The sequence below is a fragment of the Delphinus delphis genome, chromosome X (genome assembly GCF_949987515.2).
Source record: "Delphinus delphis chromosome X, mDelDel1.2, whole genome shotgun sequence".
Lineage (NCBI taxonomy): Eukaryota > Metazoa > Chordata > Mammalia > Artiodactyla > Delphinidae > Delphinus > Delphinus delphis.
The window spans coordinates 26,221,915-26,242,139 of NC_082704.1; the positions used below are offsets into that span (position 1 = coordinate 26,221,915).

At 44.5% G+C, this 20,225-nt stretch overlaps 1 protein-coding gene across 1 annotated transcript; it reads left to right on the forward strand.

Annotated features, from left to right (window-relative positions):
• The first annotated feature begins 1,680 nt into the window (after nucleotides 1–1,680).
• Nucleotides 1,681–19,185, forward strand: LOC132418085 (homeobox protein ESX1-like). Its single transcript, XM_060001984.1, has 4 exons — nucleotides 1,681–1,786; nucleotides 1,943–2,324; nucleotides 15,462–15,507; nucleotides 18,658–19,185. The coding sequence occupies exons 1-4, from the start codon at nucleotides 1,681–1,683 to the stop codon at nucleotides 19,183–19,185; spliced, it is 1,062 nt and encodes a 353-aa protein (XP_059857967.1).
• The last annotated feature ends 1,040 nt before the right edge of the window (nucleotides 19,186–20,225 follow it).

Consider the following 20,225-nt stretch of genomic DNA (forward strand, 5'->3'; position numbering starts at 1 on the left):
GGAGGTACTCATATTGCCATGTCTTACCAGTTTTTGAAAGAGAATTGGTCAACAAACCTTTTTTAGTTTCTGGACCACCCTCCACAGACGTGAGGCAGGGGCACTTATCCCTTAGGCACTGTAGGTGAGGGGACTAGGTCCCATGATATGTTTAGGAGCCCACAAAAATGATTTGGCTTCTGATCCCCAATGGGGTTGATGAAAATGGTTGTCCAAGGAAACACAGGCTAAATCAAGTACATTGTCAAGTATAGGGCCCATTATTATAAGCTATTTTCAATATTTAGGATATTAAGTCTTGGGGCATCTATAAAACACTTCTCCAAGGAAAAACCATAGAGCTGTAAATCTGGCCTGGCCCTCTTTTATTTGACAATAAATAAAATTTATTTACTCCTCAGCAAGGGCTCAGGAGAATATTTCGAGAAAACGTGAGGAGATGAGATGGGGGGATAGGCAGCGGCAAGAAAGCGGGTAAATTTACCCATGTCCACAGGGGCCCACCACAAGGGACATGTATGCTTTTGTAGAGGATCTACAGCCAGAAGCAATAGGAGCTTAGGAGCTGTGCACAAAGATGTAGCATAGTCCAGAGCTGCAACAAGGACCAAAAAAAAGAAAAAGAAAAAAGGCAGGAAATCTGTACCCGGCAAGCATTCTTGAGTGCTTGAAACACTGTGCAGGTTTCTACACCTGCAATCTGATGTTGATTCATTACTAAAAATCTATAGGCTAATCGGGGGGGGGGGGGGCGCTGGCTTTCGCTTTCTTTTGTTTTGTTTGCATAGTGCATCTGAGCACCAGGCATGCTCAGAAAACCCAGCCCTGAACTCCTGCTCCTGGAGACCCGGGGAGTATGGCGGACTCTGACTTCAACCTCATTGCAAAAATTCAGAGCAAGCAAACTCCTAGCTAATAATACGGTCGACCCTTCAAATACACGGCTTTTGAACTTGCAAGTCCACTTAAACACAGGTTTTTGGTGTTTTTTAAAAAAATTTCAATAAATATACAGGCGGCCCTCCATAGCCATGGGTTTCGCATCAGCAGATGCGGAGGGCCGACTCTGGGACTTGAGCATCCGCCGATTTTGGTATCCGCGGCGGGTCCTGGAACCAATCCCCCGCGGATACCGAGGGGCGACCGTATTACTTTGATTACTGTTCCCTTCTTGGTACTGGCTGCCGGATATGGAGGGCTCGGTCAAGAGATAGTCCCCAAACGCTTCTCCAAGGTCTATGGAGCTTGGGTGAGGTCTCTCTCTTACCCTCCACAAAACGGGCACAGCCCCTTGATCTGGGAAGGCGCCCGACCAAGTGCGGAGTACTTAGTCAGCTAGGTTGCAACCTGCCACCCGGAATTCTGCTCTCACGCATGCTCCCTACCAGCGCCTGGGCGGCGCGCAACATCCTCTGCGCCCTGCCCGCGCCCCCTTAGACGGTCCCTAGACGGCCGACGCCCTGCCGCATGCGCACATCAGCTAACCCAACCCCCAGCAGGCTGTGGTAAACCCACAGCGGGCGTCATACCAGAATCTCTGAAACCGGACCAGCCGCCAGAGGAGCCTTAACGTGCCAGATCGTGGGCCACCGCTCTAGCCTTGAGTCGTGAGCCGGGGGTCTCAGGAGATCCGGAGCAGCCTCTGCTGAAGCTCACAGCCTCCTCGACAGCAGTCGGGACATGGAGCGTCAGCCGCAGAGCAGCCACGATGCCTATGACGTCACGGATGCAGCCATTGCCCGCTTCTTCAAGCTGGGGGTCGAAGAGGAGCGGGAAGAAGCAAAAGGTCAGTGGCGGGTGGGGCACTCGCTTTAACGGATTCCAGGAAAGGTACTTTCCCAGGGCGGGGCGAACGGCAGGACCCCCCCTCGGACGCAGGCCCTCCCCAGAGCCGGGCTCACTCGACGGCCTGATCTTTCTCTTTGGGTTTCCTCCCTTGCAGAGGTGAAGCCCGCGGAGATGTCGCCTCCCGGAGAGGGGGGAGAGGAGCAGAAGGCTCAGTCCGAACCGGAGCAGGGAGCAGCCGCGGAAGGGAAAGAGGCGGGAGACGAAGGAGAAGGAAAGGAAGGCTGCGAGGTCAGCGTCGGAGCCGCCGGCCCCGCGGACGGCGAAAGCCGCGAGGCCGAGGCCGAGGCCGAGGCCGAGGCGGGCGGCGGCGAAGGCGGAGAGCAGGGCGGCGAGGAGCAGCCCCCGCGGGCCGCCGTCGAGGGTCCCGAGACCGCAGACGGGCAGCGGCGGGGCCCCCGCGCCAGGTTCACGCAGGTGCAGGTGCAGGACCTGGAGAGCGTTTTCAAGCACACTCAGTACCCCACCGCGCTCATGCGGTAAGCAGGCGTCTCGGGTGGCGCGGGCTGCCGCGCGGGTGGTGGGCGGCGCTCTCGCGAGTCCCTCTCCTAGGCTCCGGATCTGAAAGCCCCGGGGCCTGGCGGCGGCCCGCCCTTCCGGCACACTCGAGGCCTAGGACGGGGGCGGGGACTCTGCCTGGCGGGAATCGAGGTCGATATTTCCGTGCGGTGTTTGAGTAAGTCACGTTGGGGAGCTTTGTGGGCCGCCGGTTCACATAAATAATGAGTCGCCCGAGACGTGGTGGAGCAAATGCAGAGTTGGAATCTACTTTTATCTGAAATTTTGATCATCAGTTATTCATGGATTATATTTGCATTAGTTTAAACACTACATGAAAACATCCTTTATCTTTTCTTTTTTTTTTTTTTTTTTTTTTTTGCGGTGCACGGACCTCTCACTGTTGTGGCCTTTCCGGTTGCGGAGCACAGGCTCCGGACGTGCAGGCTCAGCGGCCATGGCTCACGGGCAGGCTCAGCGGCCATGGCTCACGGGCTCAGCCTCTCCGCGGCATGTGGGATGTTCCCGGACCGGGGCACGAACCCGTGTCCCCCGCATCGGCAGGCGGACTGTCAACCACTGCGCCACCAGGGAAGCCCTAAAACATCCTTTATCTTGATTACTGAATTTTTAAAAATAAATCAATTTATTTATTTATGGCTGCATTGGGTCTTTGTTGCTGCTCTCGGGCTCTGGGCGCGGGCTTTCTCTAGTTGCGGCGAGCGGGGGCTACCCTAAAATTGCGGTGCGCGCATTGTGGTGGCTTCTCTTGTTGCAGAGCGCGGGCTCTAGGCGGGTGGGCTTCCGTAGTAGTTGTGGCACGTGGGCTCAGTAGTTGTGGCTCGCGGGCTCTAGAGCGCAGTCTCGGTAGTGGTGGCACACGGGCTTAGTTGCCCCGCGGCATGTGGGATCTTCCCGGACCAGGGCTCGGACCCGTGTCCCCTGCATCGGCAGGTGGATTCTTAACCCCTGCGCCACCAGGGAAGCCCGATTACTGAATTTTTAGTTACCCCTGAAGTTTGTGCCTGAGGCAGAATTGTTCCCTAAAGCAAGCTTCTGTGTGGAGAATGAATGGGTTGCTGAGTACCTGTGAATGCGGCTAAAATTTAAAAAGCTATCATTTACATTGTGCTTACTGTGTGTTAAGCACTTGTTTTAAAGGGTTTTTCTACATACTGTCATTGAATCTTCACAACCCCTTGTGAATGTGGTAGCCACTGTTATTATCCCCACTTACAACTGTGAAAAAACTGAAGCTCAGAGAAGTGATGAGACTTGCCCAAGATGGCACAGCTGGAATGTGGCAGAGCTGGGATTCAGTCCTAGGAGGCTGTTCAGTAGGCAAGGCCAGAGGTGATGGTGTGTTGGTCCAGGGTAGTGGCGATGGAGAGAAGTGAACAGATTAAAGAGATATTTAGCAGGTAAAATTGATAGCAATTCATGGTAATTTGAACACGGGGGTAAAAGGAAATGTTTAAGAAAAATGTACAAATTTCTGATTTGCCCAAATGAATGGCTGCTGGTATATTCAGTGAGCTAGGGAATATTGAAAGACAATAAAAGAAGCTTGCAAGAGACAGAGGAGGAGTGTTTGGAGAGGCTGTTTGTAGGCAAACCGTATCGTGGAAACCTGGATGGCGGTAGGAGACGATTCAACAAGAAGGGATGGTAACTAGCATCAACTTCGGTTTAGGATTTTCTGTTCAACTCGATTACTCCAAGTTCGGTTGCTTTTTGCTGTGGTGTGATAATTGGATCAGCCCAATTTCTCCCTTTCTCAAAAGTGTCAAACTCAAGATGCCCCTTGATTTGGATGTCTAGAGCTGCCTGATAAATATTTTTTCTTCCAGTCTATTATGATATAATTAACATTCAGTACTGTATAAGTTTAAGGTGCACAGCATAATGAGTTGGCTTACGTGCGTCATGAAATGATTATCATAATAAGTTTGGTGACCATCCATCATCTCATATAGATACATAATTAAACAGAAAAAAAGTTTTTTGTGTGATGAGAACTTTTAGGAACTCTCTTAACAGATTTCGTATATAACATACAGCAGTGTTAATTTTATTTATCATGTTGTACATTATATCCCTAGTACTTATTTATCTTATAACTGGAAGTTTGTACCTTTTGACTGCCTTCATCCAATTTCCCCACCTCACTCAATTTCATTTCTTTTTATGGCTGAGTAATATTCCATTGTATATATATGCCACATCTTCCCCATCCATTCATCCGATGATGAGCACCTAGGTTGCTTCCATCTCTGGGCCATTGTAAATAGAGCTGCAATGAACATCCTGGTACATGACTCCCTTTGAACCATAGTCCTCCCAGGGTATATGCCCAGTAGTGGGCCCGCTGGGTCACGTGGCAGTTCCACTTGTAGTTTTCCAAGGAACCCCCATACTGTTCTCCATAGTGGCTGTACCAATTCACATTCCCACCAGCAGTGCAGGAGCGTTCCCCTTTCTCCACACCCTCTCCAGCATTTATTGTTTCTAGATTTTTTGATGATGGCCATTCTGACCGGTGTGAGATGATATCTCACCGCAGCCCTGATCTGCATTTCCCTAATGATTAATGATATTGAGCATTCCTCCATGTGCTTGCTGGCAGTCTGTACAACTTCCTTGGAGAAATGTCTACCCAGGTCCCCTGCCCATTCCTGGATTGGGTTGCCCGTTTTTCTGTTATTGAGCTGCACGAGCTGCTTGCATATTTTGGAAATTAATCCTTTGTCAGTTGCTCCATCTGCAAACACCTTCTTCCATTCTGAGGGTCGTCCCCTGGTCTTGCTTATGGTTTCCTCCGCTGTGCAAAGGCCCTGAAGTTTCACTAGGTCCCACCTGTTCACCCTTGTTTCTATTTCCATTTCTCTAGGAGGTGGGTCAAAAAGGATCTTGCTGTGATTTATGTCACAGAGTGTTCTGCCTATGCTTTCCTCTAAGAGCCCGACAGCTTCTGGCCTTACATTCAGGCCCTCCATCCATTTTGAGCTTATTTTTGTGCATGGTGCCAGGGAGTGATCTAATCTCAAACCTTTACATGTACCTGTCCAGTCCTCCCAGCACCACCCATTGAAGAGGCTGTCCCTTCTCCACTGTACACTCCTGCCTCCTTCATCAAAGATAAGGTGACCATATGTGCGTGGGTTCATCTCTGGGCTTTCCATCCTGTTGCATTGATCCATCTCCCTGCCTCTGCGCCAGTACCACAGTGTCCCGACCACTGCAGCTCTGTAGTACAGTCCGAAGCCAGGGAGCCCGACTCCTCCAGCTCCGTTCCTCGTTCTCAAGACTGCCCTGGCCATTCGGGGTCCCCTGTGTTTCCTGTATGGATATTTTAGCAATATTAATTCTTCCAATCCAAGAACACAGTGTATCTTGCCATTTGGGGGGAACATTTTCAAATTCCTTCATCAGTGTTTTGTATATAGTTTTCAGAGTATAGGTCTTTCACTTCCTTGGTTAAGTTTATTCCTAGGTATTTTATTCTTTTTGATGCTATTTTATTTCTTATTATTAATTAATTAATTACTTTTATTTTTGGCTGCGTTGGGTCTTTGTTGCTGCACGTGGGCTTTCTTTAGTTGCGGCAAGTGGGGCCTTTTCATTGCGGTGGCTTCTCTTGTTGCAGAGCACAGGCTCTAGGCACGCGGGCTTTAGTAGTTGTGGCACGTGGGCTCAGTAGCTGTGGCTCGCAGGCTCCAGATCGCAGGCTCAGTAGTTGTGTCCCACAGGCTTAGTTGCTCCACGGCATGTGGGATCTTCCCAGACCAGGGCTTGAACCTGTGGCCCCTGCATCGGCAGGCGGACTCTCAACCACTGCGCCACCAGGGAAGCCCTGTTGGAAGATTTTTAATCACAGTTTCAATTTAATTACTTGTGATTGGTCTGTTCATATTTTCTATTTCTTCCTGGTTCAGTCTTGGAAGGTTATACCGTTCTAAGAATTTGTCCATTTCTTCCAGGTTGTCCATTTTATTTCCATAGAGTTGCTTGTAGTAGTCTCTTAGGTTGCTTTGTATTTCTGCAGTGTCTGTTGTAACTTTTCCTTTTGCATTCCTAATTTAATTGATTTGAGTTCTCTCCCTCTTTTCCTTGAGGAGTCTGGCTAATGGTGTATGAATTTCGTTTATCTTCTCAAAGAACCAGCTTTTAGTTCTGTTGATCTTTGCTATTGTTTTCTTTGTTTCTATTTCATTTATTTCTGCTCTGATCTTTATGATTTCTTTCCTTCTGCTAACTTTGGGTTTTGTTTGTTCTTCTTTCTCTAGTTCCTTTAGGTGTAAGTTTAGATTGTTTACTTGAGATTTTTATTGTTTCTTGAGGTAGGCTTGTATTGCTATAAACTTCCGTCTTAGAACTGCTTTTGCTGCATCCCATAGGTTTTGGATCGCCGTGTTTTCATTGTCATTCGTCTCTAGGTATTTTTTGATTTCCTCTTTAATTTCTTCAATGATCTCTTGGTTATTTAGTAACGTATTGTTTAGCCTGCATGTGTTCGTGTTTTTTACGTTTTTTTCCCTGTAATTGATTTCTAATCTTATAGCGTTGTGGTCAGAAAAGATGCTTGATATCATTTCAATTTTGTTAAATTTACTGAAGCTTGATTTGTGGCCGTAGATGTGATCTGTCCTGGAGAATGTTCCATGCGCAGTTGAGAAAAAAGTGTAATCTGCTGTTTTTGGATGGAATGTCCTATAAATATCAATTAAATCTATCTGGTCTATTGTGTCATTTAAAGCTTGTGTTTCCTTATTAATTTTCTGTTTGGATGATCTGTCCATTGGTGTAAGTGAGGTGTTAAAGTCCCCCACTATTATTGTGTTGCTGTCGATTACCTCTTTTATAGCTGTTAGCAGTTGCCCTATGTATTGAGGTGCTCCTATGTTGAGTGCATATATATTTATAATTCTTATATCTTCTTCCTGGATGGATCATTATGTAGTGTCCTTCCTTGTCTCTTGTAACATTGTTTATTTTAAGGTCTATTTTATCTGATACAAGTATTGCTACTCCAGCTTTTTTTTTTCTTTCTTTATTTTTTTTTTGTGGTACGTGGGCCTCTCACTGTTGTGGCCTCTCCCGTTGCAGAGCACAGGTTCCGGACGCGCAGGCTCAGCGGCCATGTCTCGCGGGCCTAGCCGCTCCGCGGCATATGGAATCCTCCCGGACCAGGGCACAAACCCACGTCCCCTGCATAGGCAGGCAGACTCTCAACCACTGCGCCACCAGGGAAGCCCTCCAGCTTTCTTTTGATTTCCATTTGCATGGAATATCTTTTTCCATCCCCTCACTTTCAGTCTGTATGTGTCCCTTGGTCTGAAGTGGGTCTCTTGTAGACAGCATGTATATGGTTCTTATTTTTCTGTCCATTCAGCGAGCCTGTGTCTTTTAGTTGGAGCATTTAGTCCATTCACGTTTAAGGTAATTATCGATATGTATGTTCCTGTTACCATTGTCTTAATTGTTATGGGTTTGTTTTTGTAGGTCCTTTTTTTCTCTTGTGTCTCCCACTTAGAGAACTTCCTGTAGCATTTGTTGTAAAGCTGGTTTGGTAGTGCTGAATTCTCTTAGCGTTTGCTTGTCTGTAAAGCTTTTGATTTCTCCATCGAACTGAATGACATCCTTGCCGAGTAGAGTAATCTTGGTTGTAGGTTCTTCCCTTTCATCACTTTAAGTATATCATGCCACTCCCTTCTGGCTTTTGTAGAGTTCCTGCTGAGAAATCAGCTGTTAACCTTATGGCAGTTCCCTTGTATATTATTTGTCATTTTTCCCTTGTTGCTTTCAGTAATTTTTCTTTGTCTTTAATTTTTGTCAATTTGATTACTATGTGTCTCGGTGTGTTTCCCCTTGGGTTTATCCTGCCTGGGACTCTCTGTGCTTCCTGGACTTGGGTGGCTATTTCCTTTCCCACGTTAGGGAAGTTTTCCACTATAATCTCTTCAAATATTTTCTCGGGTCCTTTCTCTCTCTCTTCTCCTTCTGGGACCCCTATAATGCGAATGTTGTTGCGTTTAATGTGGTCCCAGAGGTCTCTTAGGCTGTCTTCATTTCTTTTCATTCTTTTTTCTTTATTCTGCTCCGTGGCAGTGAACTCCACCATTCTGTCTTCCAGGTCACTTATCTGTTCTTCTGCCTCAGTTATTCTGCGATTGATTCCTTCTAGTGTATTTTTCATTTCAGTTATTGTATTGTTCATCTCTGTTTGTTTGTGCTTTAATTCTCCTAGATCTTTGTTTAACATTTCTTGCATCTTCTCAATCGTTGCCTCCATTCGTTTTCTGAGGTCCTGGATCATCTTCACTATCATTATTCTGAATTCATTTTCTGGAAGTTTTCCTATCTCCACTTCATTTAGTTGTTTTTCTGAGGTTTCATCTTGTTCCTTCATCTGGTACATAGCCCTCTGCCTTTTCATCTTGTCTATCTTTCTGTGATTGTGGTTTTTGTTCCACAGGCTGTGGGATTGTAGTTCTTCTTGCTTCTGCTCTCTACTTCCTAATGTCTGTTTTTATTGAGGTATATTTGATTTACAATGTTATATTAGTTTCAGATGTGCAGCACAGTGATTCAATATTTTCATAGATTATTCTCCATTTAAAGTTATTATAAACTATTGGCTCTATTCCTGGTGCTGTAAAATATATCCTTTTTTTATTATCCAATTCAGTTTCATTACTGATCATTGATGTATTCAAATTTTCTATTTCTTACTGCTTTAGTCTTGGGAGACGGTACATTTCTGGGAATTTGTTCATTTCTTCTAGTTTGTCCATTTTATTGATGTATGATTGTTCATAGTAATCTCTTATGATCCTTTGTATTTCTGTGGTGTTGGTTCTAACCTCTTTTTCTTTTCTGATTTTATTGATTTGGACCCTCTTTCTCTTTTTCTTGATGAGTCTGGCTAAAGGTTTATCAATTTTATTTACCTTTTCAAAGAATCATCTCTTACTTCCATTGATATTTTATATATTTTAAAATCTATTTCATTTCTTTCTTCTCTGATCTTTGTGACTTTGTCCCTTGTACTAACTTTGGGTTTTGTTCTCTTATTTTGTTTTTTTTGTTTTTTTAACATCTTTATTGGGGTATAATTGCTTTACAATGGTGTGTTAGTTTCTGCTTTATAACAAAGTGAATCAGTTATACATATACATATGTCCCCATATCTCTTCCCGCTTGCGTCTCCCTCCCTCCCACCCTCCCTATCCCACCCCTCTAGGTGGTCACAAAGCACCGAGCTGATCTCCCTGTGCTATGCGGCTGCTTCCCACTAGCTATCTATTTTACGTTTGGTAGTGTATATATGTCCATGCCACTCTCTCAGTTTGTCCCAGCTTACCCTTCCCCCTCCCCGTATCCTCAAGTCCATTCTCTAGTAGGTCTGTGTCTTTATTCCTGTCTTGCGCCTAGTTCTTCATGTCATTTTTTTTCTTAGATTCCATATATATGTGTTAGCATACGGTATTTGTCTTTCTCTTTCTGACTTACTTCACTGTGTAAGACAGACGCTAGGTCCATCCACCTCACTACAAATAGCTCGATTTCGCTTCTTTTTATGGCTGAGTAACATTCCATTGTATATATGTGCCACATCTTCTTTATCCATTCACCTGTTGATGGACACTTAGGTTGCTTCCATGTCCTGGCTATTGTAAATAGAGCTGCAATGAACATTGTGGTACATGACTCTTTTGGAATTATGGTTTTCTCAGGGTATATTCCCAGTAGTGGGTTTGCTGGGTCGTATGGTAGTTCTATTTTTAGTTTTCTAAGGAACCTCCATACTGTTCTCCATAGTGGTTGTATCAATTTACATTCCAACCAACAGTGCAAGAGCGTTCCCTTTTCTGCGCACCCTCTCCAGCATTTATCGTTTCTAGATTTTTTTGATGATGGCCATTCTGACCGGTGTGATATGACATCTCATTGTAGTTTTGATTTGCATTTCTCTAATGATTAATGATGTTGAGCAGGGCTTCCCTGGTGGTGCAGTGGTTGAGAATCTGCCTGCCAATGCAGGGGACACGGGTTCGAGCCCCGGTCTGGGAAGATCCCACATGCCACGGAGCAACTGGGCCCGTGAGCCACAACTACTGAGCCTGTGCGTCTGGAGCCTGTGCTCCGCAACAAGAGAGGCCGTGATAGTGAGAGGCCCGCGCACCGCGATGAAGAGTGGCCCCCGCTTTCCGCAACTAGAGAGAGCCCTCGCACAGAAATGAAGACCCAACACGGCCAAAAATAAATAAATTAATTAATTAATTACAAAAAATGATGTTGAGCATTCTTTCATGTGTTTGTTGGCAATCTGTGTATCTTCTTTGGAGAAATGTCTATTTAGGTCTTCTGCCCATTTATGGATTGGGCTGTTGTTTGTTTGATATTGAGCTGCATGAACTGTTTGTAAATTTTGGAGATGAATCCTTTGTCAGTTGCTTCATTTGCAAATACTTTTTTCCATTCTGAGGGTTGTCTTTTGGTCTTGTTTATGCTTTCCTTTGCTGTGAAAAAGCTTTGAAGTTTCAATAGGTCCCATTTGTTTATTTTTGTTTTTATTTCCATTTCTCTAGGAAGTGGGTCAAGAAGGATCTTGCTCTGATTTATGTCATAGAGTGTTCTGCCTATGTTTTCCTCTAAGAGTTTGATAGTGTCTGGCCTTACATTTAGGTCTTTAATCCATTTTTAGTTTATTTTTGTATATGGTGATAGGGAGTGTTCTAATTTCATACTTTTCCATGTACCTGTCCAGTTTTCCCAGCACCACTTATTGAAGAGGCTGTCTTTTCTCTACCATATATTGTTGCCTCCTTTATCAAAGGTAAAGTGACCATATGTGCGTGGGTTTATGTCTGGGCTTTCTATCCTGTTCCATTGATCTGTATTTCTGGTTTTGTGCCAGTACCATACTGTCTTGATTACTGTAACTTTGTAGTATAGTCTGAAGTCAGGGAGCCTGATCCCTCCAGCTCCATTTTTCGTTCTCAAGATTGCTTTAGGTATTCGGGGTCTTTTGTGTTTCCATACAATTTGTGAAATTTTTTGTTCTAGTTCTGTGAAAAATGCCAGTGGTAGTTTGATAGGGATTGCATTAAATCTGTAGATTGCTTTGGGTAGTAGAGTCATTTTCACAATGTTGGTTCTTCCATTCCAAGAACATGGTATATCTCTCCATCTATTCGTGTCATCTTTAATTTCTTTCATCAGTGTCTTATAATTTTCTGCACACAGGTCTTTTGTCTCCTTAGGTTGGTTTATTCCTAGATACTTTATTCTTTTTGTTGCAGTGGTAACTGGGAGTGTTTTCTTAGTTTCACTTTTCGATTTTTCATCATTATTGTATAGGAATGCCAGAGATTTCTGTGCATTAATTTTGTATCCTGCTGCTTTACCAAATACATTGATTCACTCTAGTAGTTTTCTGCTAGCATCTTTAGGATTCTCTATGTATAGTATCATGTCATCTGCAAACAGTGACAGCTTTACTTCTTCTTTTCCAATTTGGATTCCTTTTATTTTTTGTTTCTCTGATTGCTGTGGCTAAAACTTCCAAAACTATGTTGAATAAGAGTGGTGAGAAAGTGGGAAACCTTGTCTTGTTCCTGATCTTAGTGGAAATGGTTTCAGTTTTTCACCATTGAGGACGATGTTGGCTGTGGGCTTGTCATATATGGCCTTTATTATGTTGAGGAAAGTTCCCTCTATGCCTGCTTTCTGCAGGGTTTTTATCATAAATGGGTGTTGAATTTTGTCGAAAGCTTTCTCTGCATCGATTGAGATGATCCTATGGTTTTTCTCCTTCAATGTGTTAATATGGTGTATCACATTGATTGATTGGCGTATATGGAAGAATCCTTGCATTCTTGGAATAAACCCCACTTGATCATGGTGCATGATCCTTTTAATGTGCTGTTGGATTCTGTTTGCTAGTATTTTGTTGAGGATTTTTGCATCTATGTTCATCAGTGATATTGCCTGTAGTTTTCTTGCTTTGTGACATCTTGTCTAGTTTTGGTATCAGGGTGATGGTGGCCTCGTAGAATGAGTTTGGGAGTGTTCCTCCCTCTGCTATATTTTGGAAGAGTTTGAGATTGATAGGTGTTAGCTCTTCTCTAAATGTTTGATAGAATTCGCCTGTGAAGCCATCTGGTCCTGGGCTTTTGTTTGTTGGAAGATTTTTAATCACACTTTCAATTTCAGTGCTTGTGATCGGTCAGTTCATATTTTCTATTTCTTCCTGGTTCAGTCTCGGCAAGTTGTGCCTTTCTAAGAATTTGTCCATTTTTTCCCGTTGTCAAATTTATTGGCATATAGTTGCTTGTAGTAATCGCTCATGATCCTTTGTATTTCTGCAGTGTCAGTTGTTACTTCTCCTTTTTCATTTCTAATTCTATTGATTTGAGTCTTCTCCCTTTTTTTCTTGATGAGTCTGGGTAATGGTTTATCAATTTTGTTTATCTTCTCAAAGAACCAGCTTTTAGTTTTATTGATCTTTGCTATCATTTCCTTCATTTCTTTTTCATTTATTTCTGATCTGATCTTCATGATTTCTTTCCTTCTGCTAACTTTGGGGTTTTTTTTGTTCTTCTTTCTCTAATTGCTTTAGGTGCAAGGTTAGGTTGTTTATTTGAGATGTTTCCTGTTCCTTAAGGTAGGATTGTATTGCTATAAACTTCCCTCTTAGAACTGCTTTTGCTGCATCCCATAGGTTTTGGGTCATCGTGTCTCCATTGTCATTTGCTTCTAGGTATTTTTTGATTTCCTCTTTGATTTCTTCAGTGATCACTTGGTTATTAAGTGGTGTATTGTTTAGCCTCCATGTGTTTGTATTTTTTACAGATCTTTTCCTGTAATTGATATCTAGTTTCATAGCGTGGTGGTCGGAAAAGATACTTGATATGATTTCAATTTTCTTAAATTTACCAAGGCTTGATTTGTGATCCAAGATATGATCTATCCTGGAGAATGTTCCATGAGTACTTGAGAAGAATGTGTATTCTGTTGTTTTGGGATGGAATGTCCTATAAATATCAATTAAGTCCATCTTGTTTAATGTATCATTTAAAACTTGTGTTTCCTTATTTATCTTCATTTTAGATGATCTGCCCATTGGTGAAAGTGGGGTGTTAAAGTCCCCTACTATGATTGCGTTACCGTCGATTTCCCCTTTTATGGCTGTTAGCCTTTGCCTTATGTATTGAGGTGCTCCTATGTTGGGTGCTTAAATATTTACAGTTGTTATATCTTCTTCTTGGGTCGATCCCTTGATCATTATGTAGTGTCCTTCTTTGTCTCTTGTAATAGTCTTTATTATAAAGTGTATTTTGTCTCATATGAGAAATGCTACTCCAGCTTTATTTTGATTTCCATTTGCATGGAATACCTTTTTCCATCCCTTCACTTTCTGTCTGAGTCTTTAGATCTGAAGTGCATCTCTTGTAGGCAGCATGTATGTGGGTCTTGTTTTTGTATCCATTCAGCCACTCTTTGTCGTTTGATTGGAGCATTTATTCCATTTATATTTAAAGTAATTATTGGTAGGTATGTAATTACTGCCATTTTGCTAATTGTTTTTGGAGTTCTTTTTTGTTCCTTCTTCTTTTGCTCTCTTCCCTTGTGATTTGATGACTATCTTTAGTGTTATGTTTGGATTCCTTTCTCTTTCTGTGTGTGTGTATCTATTATAGATTTTTGGTTTGTGGTTACCATGAGGTTTATATATAGCAGTGCATTAGATTATACGTATATATGTATATATCTATATTCTTTTTTCTTATTCTTTTCCATTGTATTTTATTACAAGATATTGAATAGAGTTCCCTGTTGCTATACAATAAATCCTTGTGGTTTATCTGGTATCTATGGTAGTGTGCATCTGTTAATCCTGTGCTCCCAATTTATCCCCCCACTTGGTAACCATAAGTTTGTTTTTTATGTCTGTGAATCTGTTTTTGTTTTGTAAATAAGTTCACTTGTTCTGTTTTTTAGATTCCACATATAAGTGATATCATGTAATATTTGTCTTTCTCTGTCTGACTTACTTCACTTAGGATAGTACTCTCTAAGTCCGTCCATGTTGTTACAAATGGCAGGATTTCATACCTTTTTATGGCTGAGTAATATTCCATTGTATATATATACCACATCATCCTTATCCATTCATCTGTTGATGGACACTTAGGTTGCTTCCACATCTTAGTTATTGTAAACAGTGCTGCTCTGAACATTGGGGTGCATGTATCTTTTCGAATTAGAGCTTTCATCTTTTTCAGGTATATGCCCAGATATGGGATTAGTGATGTTGAGCATCTTTTCATGTGCCTGTTGGCCATCTGTATGTCTTCTTTGGAGAAATGTCTATTTAGGTCTTCTGCCCATTTTTTGATTGCGTTGTTTGTTTTTTTGTTATTGAGTTGTATGAGCTATTGGCATATTTTGGAAATTAAGCCCTTGTCAGTTGCATGGTGTGCAAATATTTTCTCCCAGTGCGTAAATCTAATGTGCTTGGACCCCTTGCTTCTTGGGGAGAACCTCTGCAATTGTAATTATCCTCCCATTTATGGGTCGCCAACCTGGGGGTGTGGGTCTTGACTATACCACATCTCGGCCCTTCCTATCCATCTCATTGTGTTTCCTTCTTTATATCTGTAGTTGTGGAAGCTCTTGTCTGCTAGTCTTCAGGTCATTCTCATCAATAGTTGCTCTGTAGGCTTCCCTGGTGGCGCAGTGGTTGAGTGTCCGCCTGCCGATGCAGGGGACACGGGTTCGTGCCGCGGTCCGGGAAGATCCCACATGCCGCGGAGCGGCTGGGCCCGTGAGCCATGAGCGCTGAGCCTGCGCGTCCGGAGCCTGTGCTCCGCAACGGGAGAGGCCACAACAGTGAGAGGCCTGCGTACCGCAAAAAAAAAAAAAAAAAGTTGCTCTGTAAATAGCTGTAATTTTGGTGTACCCATGGAAGGAGGTAAGCTCGGGGTTTTTCCTATGTCATCATCTTGGCTACTCTCTGAATAAACATTTTAACATAGCATAAAATGTGCATTGTATATTTTGTTTCATCCATAATGTCAAGTGCTGAATATTTTCAACATTTTTCCCCTCAGAAAGGAGCTTGCAAGACGCCTGGGAGTGACTGAAGCCAGTGTGTGGGTCAGTAAACCTGAAAAAAGCAACTTGGCACGGCAGCCAATCTAAAACCTGCTTTAGGAATTGGATACCTTGTCCTAGACATTCTCAAGTTGGTGTGTTTTTGTACACTTGTCGATGTTTTGGAAACAAGGTTTGGACTTTTGGGGCTTTGGGGCCAGAATATATGTATCTTCAGTAAAGTTAAACTCCTTCCAAAACTGGTATCCCTTAGGGGACAAGTCTCTGTGGAATCATGTTGGGGCTGATTCTGACTTGGCAGTTATTCAAATTAATGCACCAAATAGCTGGGTTAGAAGAGGGTTCAAGTATACTAAATTATTTAAAAGTTTTAAAGCCAGGCCTAAGCTCTTTGTATAAGGAGTGAATTTACAAGTATTCAGGCAATTGGGTAAGGGAATAAATAACTCACCTCGGAACACAACATGTGAGCAACTAATATATGTTTAGTTTAGGTGAGACTGATGGGGAGGCGAATAGCTTAAAATTCCAAGTGCCTGGTCCTCTTGCTGTTGTTTTTATGTGTTTGGTAGAGCAGTGTAGAGAGTTTCAGCCGTAAATTTTAATTTTCTGAAATTTTTTGATGTGCAGCCTGAAAACATTGCTAACATAGTAGGTTGTGCAGTATGATGGAGAGGGGGGAAAGGTTTGCAACCTTTAGGAATTTGTCTAAACATATAAAACAATAAAACAAACAAAAAGAACAAATTTGAATAAATTTCCACTGACCTCAAAAGGTGGACGGGTTTGAGAATAATTGGATACTATCGATATATGTCTTGGAGATACTGCGTAAATTCAACATTATGAAACTACCGAATGTATCAGTGAATATTATTTTCAGCAATTTCTAATGTCTAAGAATTTTTTTCTTCCGTTTTCATACTATTATGAGGGATTGGTTTCGAAGAATTTGTTTGTGATGGTCAGTGGTTGGCTCTCAGCTAGTCGCTTACCTGTGTTAATTTGAAATACTTGCTCATTCATTCAGGTAGTGGTTACTAGTTGGTAGCTCATGGCACAGAAGCTGATTATTTGTCCATAGAACACAGTAAGTTGTATCAAAGGAGTATATATATATATATATATTTAATATATTTATTTATTTATATTTGGCTGCGTTGGGTCTTCGTTGCTGTGCGTGGGCTCTTCTCTAGTTGAGGAGAGCCGGGGTTACTCTTCGTTGTGGTGCGCGGTCTTCTCAGGGCAGTGGCTTCACTTGTTGTGGAAGAGGAATATATTTTAAAACACAAGATTGATAGAAAGGAAGAAAGTAGGAAGGAAGGAAAGAAGAATCAGGATGGGTTCACTAGCTTTGCTGCAGAGAGCGTGTGTGAGGGCAGTGATGGACACGGGCTGCAGAGCTGGTGGTGGGGTCTGGAAAGCAGTGCTGGCGGCCTAAGGCCACGGGCTGGGCTCACAGTCAGGTCTGGCCAGGGCTTGGGAGGCGCAGGCCTCTGCTTTCTCAAGCAGGCAAAGCAAGCTCAGAGGAAAAGAGAAACTGAAGTTTTGGTGGCTTGCTTCTCCTGGGTTTACGTAGTGGTCTCTTAATGGAGTTCTGAAGGGAAAAGGAGCAACAAGAAACAAATGAAGAAGACGGGAGAATGTTTTCATCTATTTCCAAACTCTACAGCATGAGCGTCCCAAAGAAACATTTAATGGACACCCTCCCTTGGTTTGCAAGGACAGTAGGAGCTGTTTTATGAAACCAGTATTGGAAATATGGAAGTAGTGTCAGCCTGAACCTCACATAGCCAGCTTTGCACATTGCTTATATTTATGCAGATTTGACCATTGGTACACTCGAACCCCCCAAAATGAGCTCTATTACACTGGCTTTTCTCGACTACATATTCATGCAGCAGAAGGACCCAAATACTAAGATGGGAGAGGGAAGATGGGGCGACAGAGAGAGGAGGCCCTTGGTCTCATGTAAAATTTGCCGAGTGGAAACATCCAAAAATACTAAATATGGCGCAATTCCATTAACTGAGATGCTGAGGGAGCAGTGCAGTCCACAGGACAGGTTTTACTTTCAGTTGTTAATAGTTGGCAGATATTTAGGGGGGAGCCGTTTTGTGACCCCTCACTCACGTGGTTGTCGGCTGTCTTCCTAAAATGCAGGTTGCACCCTCTTGACTTAAGCATAAGGGACAGGATGGGGATCTCCTGGTTGATGAGCAGCTCCTAGAGGGCGCAACCTTGCTGGGCACCAGAGGCTCTGCTCCAAGGCCCTGCAACTGTAGCCAGAGCGGAGTGAGCTGACCTGGTCCTGAGCCCAGGAAGGTTTGGAGGGTGGGGCAGGTTGGAGAGTGCAGAATTGACAGAGGTGACAATGGTATGCCTCTTTCCCCCCAAACTCTTGTCTGGGCAAAGATTTTAAGAGTTTTAGTAAATTTGGGCTGAGTTCGTCTAAGCATTCGTTACCCCTATAGTCTAATATTAAGGCAGTGTCCAGGGCTTCAGTTCCGCCGGTGTCCAGCAAGACAAGCCACAAAGTCCCTGGGCCCCCCATGACCAAACCTCCCTCACAATACCATCTCCTTCTTTATAACCATCCCAAGGCTCCAGAGGATGAATGACCCTTTTTAGTCATCCTTGGGGAAAGCTTTTGTTTAAAAATCCAACCCACTCCTATTGATTATTTACTGTAACCAAAGATGGGTTTTTCAAAATGGGGACCGTTCCCCTCAGTATGATTTTAAAAGGCACCCGCTTTTTCCTATGCTCAACTTCCCCCATAACTAAGGTGACACCTGCCCAATGAGTAGGGATTAGTGGCAGCTGGAGCTGACGGTCAGTTGTCAGGACGCAGGCCTCCCAGGCACAGTAATAACAGCAGGGACAGAGTGCAGTTGGTCAGCTCCACCTGCGTGTAAGAGTGGGGGAAATAATAGAAAAGGTGGGAGGGGAGAGACAAAGCCATATGCCAATCCAGAGCCTGGCACATAGTCGGTGCTCGCTCTTGGGGGGGAGGGCGGCTGAAGGGAGCGCCTTCAGCTACATATCCTAAGATACTTTAGCAAGAAGGAAATAGCTTCTCCTGATGCACTTCCAAATCTTCAAGGCACCGGGAGCTCCCTGCTGCAATTTTTCATGTCTGACATGAAATGCTCAATATACTAATCAATCTCTTTTTCTCTCTGCTTGAAGGCTTGGTTTAAGAGGAAAAGGGCCAAGTGGAGGAGACATCAGAGGGCACTAATGCTCAGTAACGTGCCCCCCGTGCTCCCTGTTGTCGTCAGCTTGTGTGAGCCCTGCCCTGCCGTCTCGCGTCAGGAGCTGAATTCGTCATGCGATCTTCTGGAGCCACTGCTGATGGACCTGTCCCTGCTGCCCAGACCGCCCGTGCCACCCAGGCCACCTGTGCCACCCATGCTGCCCGTGCCGCCCGTGCCACCCGTGCTGCCCGAGGATCCCATGCCACCCATGCGGCCTGTGGTGCCCAGGCCGCCCGTGCCACCCATGCCGCCCATGCAGCTCATGTGGCCCGTGCACCCCATGCCACCAATGCCGCCCGTGCCGCCCATGCTGCCCGAGCCGCCCCTGTGGCACGTGCAACCCATGCCACACATGATGCCCATGCAGCCCTTTCCTCCAATGCCGTTGCCTTCTCCACCCAGGCTTCTTCCACACTTGCTTCCCTGTAGGTGCCCTCATGCAGCATGGCCTGGTCCCTAACCATCGGTGTTCCTACGGGAGCCCTAGTTTCCTCTTAAATGGTGTCCATGACAGTTTTTTTCAAAGGTCCTTTGAGCCAGTTTCAAATTCTGCATACCTCACCACCAAGAGCAGTTCCCCAAATGCCTGCAAAGTATATTAAATAGAAGTAGAGGCCTTGACCCACTGTTTTAGGGCATGTTTTGTATTTTCAATAAAGTTGTGAGTTCTCTGCATATTTGTTCTCTGTGTCACATGGGGTTAGTAAATTTGATGGAAACGGCTAAGCCAACTCCATTCAGACCGAATGCCCAGGAGGCCTCCTTTCATGCAGTAACAGCCCTGAGTCACCATCATAGGCCATGCACATCTCAGAAGTTTGCCAGGTGCCCGTGAGGGGTTTACACAGACCCACCTGTTCTCTTCCACCCTCTCCCCCAGCACCCATGCTCCCCGCACGCTGCCCCATTGGGACCACCTAGATGTGCAAAACGGGTGGTGTGAGTCTCGAATGGGAGAACAGTGTGTTTCGAAGCAGGCCTGAGGCCCATTCATGGTGACCAGCTCAGGTACAAGGAGGACTCCAAGGGACACTTCTGCAGTGACTACTCATAGGGCTTTATGGAGGAGAGGGAGCAGAGCACCGTCGGCTTCTCTCCCAGTTCTGTTCACCGCCTTCCCTGTTGTGGAGGGCACCTGGGGACAGAAACCACGCTAGCGGAGGGGGAGGGGCCTACCTCTGCGAAGGTAACACAAGAGGAGACTGTCCAGGCCCGCATGGGGCTCTTCTCACCCCCTCTCCCCCACCCCCAGATACGGAAAGCATATCATAGCTCCTTCCGCAGCTCAGAGCTGACGGATGATGTGGCCTTCAAGTGTATTTTGTCACCTTCAACATCCTTGGGAGAACCCTGGTTCCAGCTAATTCAACACTGAAAGGGAGCCTCTTGGGTGAGTGTTGCCTGAAGCCAGGAGGTGGTGGTCCCTGAGCACTGATCCAGGATAATCACTTTATTTAAAAGAAGCAGGTAGGGCTTCCCTGGTGACGCAGTGGTTAAGAG